The following is a 7031-nucleotide window of genomic DNA, read 5'->3' as shown; positions in this document are numbered from 1 at the left end:
ACGGCAGCAATGCTGTTTGTGGCACTGGGCACTACTGGACCGTCGTCGCTCGTGGTGCCTGATACTGATATGGGTTTTCCTCCGGAAAAAAGCAACACAACCTGGATTATGTTGCTGACAGCGGCGGGGATATTGAATATGAGTGTGAGCAAAGTGGCTGATGGCAGTGAATTCGATATTGGCACTGGATAGTGCGTTGTTTTTTCGAAGGTTTTTTTTTTGGTTCGTGGGCAATCAATAATAAATGACGGAATTGCACTGGACATCGGCGATATAGTTAGAAGATAGTTTTTATTACAGCATTGCTTGTTTGTTATGCCGAATTGGTAAAATGTAATTGACAGCAGATAAAATAGTTATTTGTGCAACGAGTTGAAAAAAGTAGATTTTCATTCAGTACGAATTGTAACGATTATACAGCGGAGCTTTTCGATTTGGAAATATAGGTACTACGCGCATAATTTACATGAATTACTGGCTCCGTATACCAACTCAATAAATCTATATGAATTTCTGTCTGTCGGACCCTTATAGACTCGGAAACTACTGAACCGATCGGCGTGAAAATTTGTATGCATAGGTTTTTGGGACCGGGGAAGGTTCTTAACATGATTCTCTTTAGAAAGGGATACAAATGAAACACAAATTTCATCATAACTCGAGAACTAATCAGAAAATATATTAATTTTAGGCGAAACGAAGTTCGTCGGGTCTGCTAGTAATAAATATAAATAAATAATACTGTAAACAGTTCAGCTTATAAAAAGGTTAGACTGATCGCCAAACAAAATGGAACCTGTTTTTGCCTTTCGCGTATACTAAGTACCTACCTCTTGAATGTCAAAAAGGCACTCACTCGGCCGCCATTATCGAGCGCAAAATACTGGATAGGATCACTCCAAAACCGAACATTTGATAGAAGGCTCGGAGACCCATAGTGTTATATACCAATCGACGTAAAGCCTTATCCGATTCACTTGCAACAGGTTGCATTCCTTCCTAATTTTTCACTATTGATCTATTGATCGGCCATTGTGTTCCGGAGTTAAAAAAAACCATTGTTTTTTTTTTCATTTTTCACTTGGAAAAAAAATTAAATCCGAATTTTTTTCTTCAAAAATTGCTGCGATACATTTAAATGAACGCAAATGTGAATTGATAAAAATAACTGAATCTATCTTCCTAAAGTGCAATTTTGACCTCTCTTATGTGCTTTCTTGTCACTCTTATGTGTTTTCTTGTTTTATGATACACGAGAAAGGCACCATCACCGCTAGGTGGATAATTCTGGGTTTTTAAGGTATAGAACGCCAACGCCACGTGCACGCAGCGTTGAAAAAACGCTACGTGGGCTTCGGCCCTAAAGCTCTCTACGGTGTCGCAGTCGTCCGCCGCGGCTAAACATTGGGCGGCTACAAGACGGTAGACTAGCCCAAGACTACGCGCAGCAGCTAGAAGTGGAACTCCAAGCGGAAGAGCAGCTAGGCGCAGCGTCTCTTGAAGATGGCTGGAGAGATATTCGATCTGCCATTGGTAGCACCGCAATCGCTGCACTAGGCACTCCAGGAAATCCAGGAGGAGATTGGCCGGTTGAAAACCAACAAAGCCCCTGGGGTTGACCAACTACCAGCAGAGCTGTTTAAACACGGTGGTGATGTACTGGCTAGAGCGCTGCACTGGGTAATTACCAAGTTTTGGGAGGATGAGGATATGCCGCAGGAGTGGATTGAAGGTGTCGTGTGTCCCATCCACAAAAAGGGCGATAAGCTGGATTGTAGCAACTTCCGCGCAATCACATTGCTAATCACCGCCTACAAGGTACTCTCCCAAATTTTATAACTAACACAAAAAAAAGAGAGTTCGTGGGGCAATACTAGGCGGGATTTATGAGTGAACGCTCTACCACAGACCAGGTGTTCACCGTACGTCAGGTATTGCAGAAATGCCGCGAATACAACGTGCCCACACATCATCTATTCATCGACTTCAAAGCCGCATATATCGATCGAGACCAGCTTTGTCAGCTGATGCACGAAAACGGATTTCCGGATAAACTGATACGGTTGATCAAGGCGACGATGCATCGGGTGATGTGCGTAGTTCGAGTTTCAGGGGCATTCTCGAGTCCCTTCGAAACACGCAGAGGGTTACGGCAAGGTGATGGTCTTTCGTGTATTTAATATCGCTTTGGAGGGAGTAATACGAAGGGCAGGGAATGACACGAGTGATACGATTTTCACGAAGCCCGTCCAGTTGTTTGGTTTCGCCGACGACATTGCATTGATATCATGGCACATAACTTTGAGAGGATGGAGGGAGCCTACATCAGACTGAAAAGCGAAGCTAAACGGATTGGACTAGTCATCAACACGTCGAAGACGAAGTACATGATAGGTAGAGGCTCAAGAGAGGTCACTGTAAGCCACCCACCACGAGTTTCTATCGGTGGTTCTATAAGGTGGTTGAAGAATTCTTGTACTTGGGCTCACTGGTGACCACCGATAACGATACCAGCAGAGAAATTCGAAAACGCATCATAGCAGGACCTTCCTTTTACTCCGCAAAACGCTTCGATCGAATAGAGTTCGCCGCCGTACCAAACCGACTATCTACAAAACGCTTATTTGACCGGTAGTCCTCTACGGACACGAGACCTGGACGATGCTCGTGGAGGACCAACGCGCACTGGGAGTTTTCGAAAGGAAAGTGCTGCGTACCATCTATGGTGGGGTGCAGATGGCGGACGGTACGTGGAGGAGGCGAATGAACCACGAGTTGCATTAGCTGTTGGGAGAACCATCGTTTACACCGCGAAAATCGGAAGACTGCGGTGGGCCGGGTACGTAGCCAGAATGTCGGTCAGTAATCCGGTGAAAATGGTTCTCGACAACGATCCGACGGGAACAAGAAGGCGTGGTGCACAGGTGATCGATCAGGCGCAGGACGATTTGCGGACCCTCCGCAGACTGCGTGGTTAGCGAAGTGCAGCCATGGACCGAGCTGAATGGAGAAGACTTTTATGTCTCCGACCACTCCGACCTTAGTCTGGTAATAAATAAATAATCTCAGGGACCCTAAACATATCTTTCTCATCATTGTATTTTGAAACCATGCAGTTTGATGTGTTACACGACGTACTTTGACACAATTTAGAAAAAAATTCAATCTGTCCTCTGGATTGTGGCCGATGTGACCAGAATGAACCCAAGTGGCCCAGCAACTCTGAAAATATCATTCGAATCACTGCTTTGTGAAATAATGAAACTTGAAGTGTCACACGATTTATTTTGGCTCAATTTGTGAAATGGCCATTCCGGAGGTCCCTTGAATTATGGCCAATGTGGCCGATCGAACCCGTGTAGGCCAAGAACCCCAAACATAGTATTCCCATTATTGTTTTATGCAATCATAAAGTTTGAGGTATCGCACGACATATTTTTACTCAACTTAGGAAATGGTCATTCCGGAGGTCCCCTGTGTTGTGGTCGGATTGAACCCGAGTGGTCCAGGAACCTTGAAAATATCATTCCGATAATTGTGTTGTAACTTTATTTTTACTCAATTTGGGTCCCCGGATTATGGCCGATGTGGTCAGATTGAACCCGAGCTGCCCAAGAACCTTAGACATAGGTGTCACACGACCTGTTTTGAATTAAATTTGTAAACGGCCACTTTATCCGGGGACAACGGCCCCATCGGATTCTGGAATAATTCTGGAATTGTACTAAGGATTGACCCAAATCCAGTATGAATCGAAAATTGGGATCCATCCGGATTGAATGCAAATTGTTGCGAAAGAAACGGTTGAGAAATGCGGTTTATACAGCAGTATTAATTTTTGGAAGCCCTTTAAAACAGACGGTCCGGGAAAGGTTAAAAATTTATAATTCATTTTCCTCATATTTACACAGTCATTGAGTTTGTGAAATGAGCATAGAATTAGTTAGTTATCCGCTGGTTTTGTTTACATAGATACCAAACACAGAGCTTGTTGACGTGCATTGGCTTTCACCACAATTTGACGGTTGAACGAAAGCTAAACAATTTTTTTATTTTTCCCCATAAAATTTTTCAAAGAACATAAACTGCCTTTGCGCCTCCCCTAATCGCCACTCAATCGCTTGGAATTCTGTCAGGACACCTAAATTATCATAAGATGCTAATAGACATATGGGAGTTGAAATTGCTCATGTGCTAGGAAGGTTGGTAGAAGTCTATTCGAAAAATTCGTAATCAGTGGAGAATCATTCCTTCGTCCATTAAATTCATAGCCAGTTTCAGAGAATAAACATTTCAAATACCACCACAATTTAATATTATAATAGCTTAGAGCTGAACGCTTGAACCTTTAAAAATTGATATTTTTGAAAAACTGCTTTCAGATAATCCATTTTATTTACAATTAATCCCAATTCCAAACATGCACCACTTTTCGCACCTTCACCTCATAGCTTTGAACGAGTAGTTTTAACAAGCTCTCTTAGCTCCCGTCGCAATATCTTTCCCGTTGATGTTTTCGGTATGGCGTCAATAAATCGAGCTCCTCCATGCAGCTGCTTCTGTGGCGACATCTGCTCAGCAATAAATTTGACAATTTCATCACCGGTCACGTCCTGATCCTCTTCTTTGACAATGAACGCCATTGCCAGTTCACCCACCCTCTCGTCGGGGATTCCAATCACCGCGGCATCTTTCACTTTTGGATGTTTCAGTAGAACGGCCTCAAGTTCCGCGGGCGGTACCTGGAAGCCCTTATATTTGATGAGCTCCTTGATGCGATCGACTATGAAGAAATCTTCGTCCTCATCGTAATAACCAATATCACCGGTGTGCAACCACCCATCTTGATCAATGGCGTGCTCCTTCCCTACGTAGCCTTTCATTATAAGCGATCCTTTGAAGCAAAGCTCCCCCCGTTCGTTTGGTCCTAAAATTTTTCCTGTTTCGGGATCGATGACTTTAACCCACTGACCAAGACGAACCTTTCCTACGCAACCAGCTTTGTTCTCGAAACCAGTTTGCATTAGCACTCCGAGGGTCGTCTCGCTCATGCCATAACCTTGACGGATAAAAGCAATGTCCAATCTCTCTCGAACCTGATCTTCAATTTCTTTACTTAGTGGGGCCGCTCCGCATATCAGGGTCATTAGTGAAGACAGGTCATAGTTATCGACGATGGGGTGTTTTGCTAGGAATACCATCAACGGTGGAACGACCGTCATGAGGTTGACTTTGTACTTTTGAATACTGTTGAGGAATAAATGCACATCGAACTTTGGCATCAGTATACATCGGCAGTTGTTAGTGATCATATTGATGAGCCCAACGCCGGCTACGACATGATACAAAGGTGTTGCCGCCAAAGCTACCAACTGATCTGGTAGTTCTAATATCTTGCTAGCTTCTTTCGAGTGAGCTACAGTAGTCATTATGTTTAGATGAGTTAGTTGTACGCCTTTTGGTAAACCGGTTGTTCCGGAGGACAACACGATAAAGGCTACATGGGAATTGACGTCCACTGGCTCAGGTAAGTTATTGCTTGTAGGAGATGATTGCTCAATTAATTTTGAGAATTTCGTTACTTCCGGGTAAGTGTGAATGTTGGGATGATCTCCAAATAGTACGATTTTCACGTTCAACTTAATCTTGCGAATCACTCCGACAATTTTCTCCAACACATTAGGCGAGACGAAAATTATCTTCGGTTGTGATAGATTTATTGCATGCTGAAGTTCACCTGAAATAATCAAACGCAATCGTTTGGATTGGGGTAAAAATAACCGACAACGATATAGATATGAGCAGTTTATCGCGTGTGCGATAAAAAGTAAAAAAAGCGAGCTAGGAGAAAAACATGCTGACTCACCTTCCACATAGGCGGGATTCAATAGTGCAAGTGGTGCAGCAGCAAATATGGAGCCAAACATAGCGAAACAGTACTCCAGACAATTCTCACTAATGATCGCCACATTATCGAGTTTCGTGATACCAAGCTGTGTCAATCCCCGCGCTACTTGCATCGACTTTTCCAAGATTTGCTGATATGTAAGTTGGACTTCGACCTCAGGGTCAATCTGAAAGAAATGATTTTTACAATACAAAGTACATACATATATCACCACCGGGAACTAACCAATCCAATATTGTTCGGAAAGTTTTTCAATTCCTTGACGATCATTGCCCCAAGTGATTCATCTTGCAGTAGCTCAACCGGATCCGGACCACCGTACAATATATACTTTTCATCTTCTCGCGATGTCGTCATAGCCATAAACGTTAACGAGTTTAGGTATCTGCTCGATTGATTAGCTGTGGCCCACCGGTTTTGGCTGTTGCTACAAGTTCTGATGCTTGCTCACTGGAACGACGAAGGCAAACGACTGAACCAAACTCTACGAATCGATAACATCGACCTGCCCGCGAAGCAGTACGAAAATCTCAGGGGAAGAAAAACATTAATAAAAAGAAGGCAATGTTTTGTTGGTAAACAGTTGTTTTGGACGGAAGGAAAAAGGTTTCAAACCGCTCTAGAGCACGCGGTTTATCGGCTCGGTGTGTTGATGCGTAGCCGAACATAGCGCGTGGCGTCATAGAAGTGGCGACCGGCTTGGACTCACGAGTGGTACGTTCAGCTCACACTTGTGAGCTACTGCAATTAATTTGTTCATGACGTTTATGTGCCGAGAACTTGATTTGATGGTTGGGTGGAAGACAATATGAAGCTTATGACTACTAAACAGAATGCACGCTAAGGTTTGTTAAGACATGATTGAGTATATTTACATTTATTCGAAAATGAAAGTTTTATTCCTCCTGAAATTATTCCAAAATTTTGAGATATGCGCAACTTAAAAAATTATTTTAAGTTTAAAAGTCCGATTATCGGTCTGGTAGGATTGGAAAAATCCTCGACTCCCTGGACATAATGATCCATTGTACCTGCCACACAAGATACATACTCATGCAATGGCGGGCATAGAAAAGCTTTCAATTAATAATTGAGGAAATGCTTATTGAATACTAATTTTAAA

The 7031-nt window shown here is 43.1% G+C and overlaps 1 protein-coding gene across 1 annotated transcript; it reads right to left on the bottom strand.

The window, feature by feature from the left end:
- Window positions 1-4275: 4275 nt before the first annotated feature.
- Window positions 4276-6461, bottom strand: LOC134205674 (uncharacterized). The gene is made up of 3 exons (XM_062681179.1): window positions 6134-6461; window positions 5867-6074; window positions 4276-5737 (listed from the first exon to the last, which is right to left on the bottom strand). Exons 1-3 carry the CDS (start codon window positions 6269-6271, stop codon window positions 4446-4448), a joined length of 1638 nt encoding a protein of 545 aa, XP_062537163.1. The 5' UTR covers window positions 6272-6461; the 3' UTR covers window positions 4276-4445.
- Between the last annotated feature and the right edge of the window lie 570 nt (window positions 6462-7031).

Source organism: Armigeres subalbatus, chromosome 1, assembly GCF_024139115.2.
Source record: "Armigeres subalbatus isolate Guangzhou_Male chromosome 1, GZ_Asu_2, whole genome shotgun sequence".
Lineage (NCBI taxonomy): Eukaryota > Metazoa > Arthropoda > Insecta > Diptera > Culicidae > Armigeres > Armigeres subalbatus.
Note: the sequence above shows the minus strand (reverse complement) of the source record. Positions and strands in the feature narration are given on the sequence as shown.

What these genes read in the sequence shown, in the direction of transcription:
- LOC134205674 (XM_062681179.1), bottom strand. Translation starts at nt 6,271, where the DNA reads ATGGCTATGACGACATCGCGAGAAGATGAAAAGTATATATTGTACGGT. An exon ending in TTCCGAACAATATTGGATTG is followed by an intron (nt 6,075 to 6,133) that starts GTTAGTTCCCGG and finishes CATTTCTTTCAG; the next exon opens with ATTGACCCTGAGGTCGAAGT. An exon ending in GAATCCCGCCTATGTGGAAG is followed by an intron (nt 5,738 to 5,866) that starts GTGAGTCAGCAT and finishes TGATTATTTCAG; the next exon opens with GTGAACTTCAGCATGCAATA.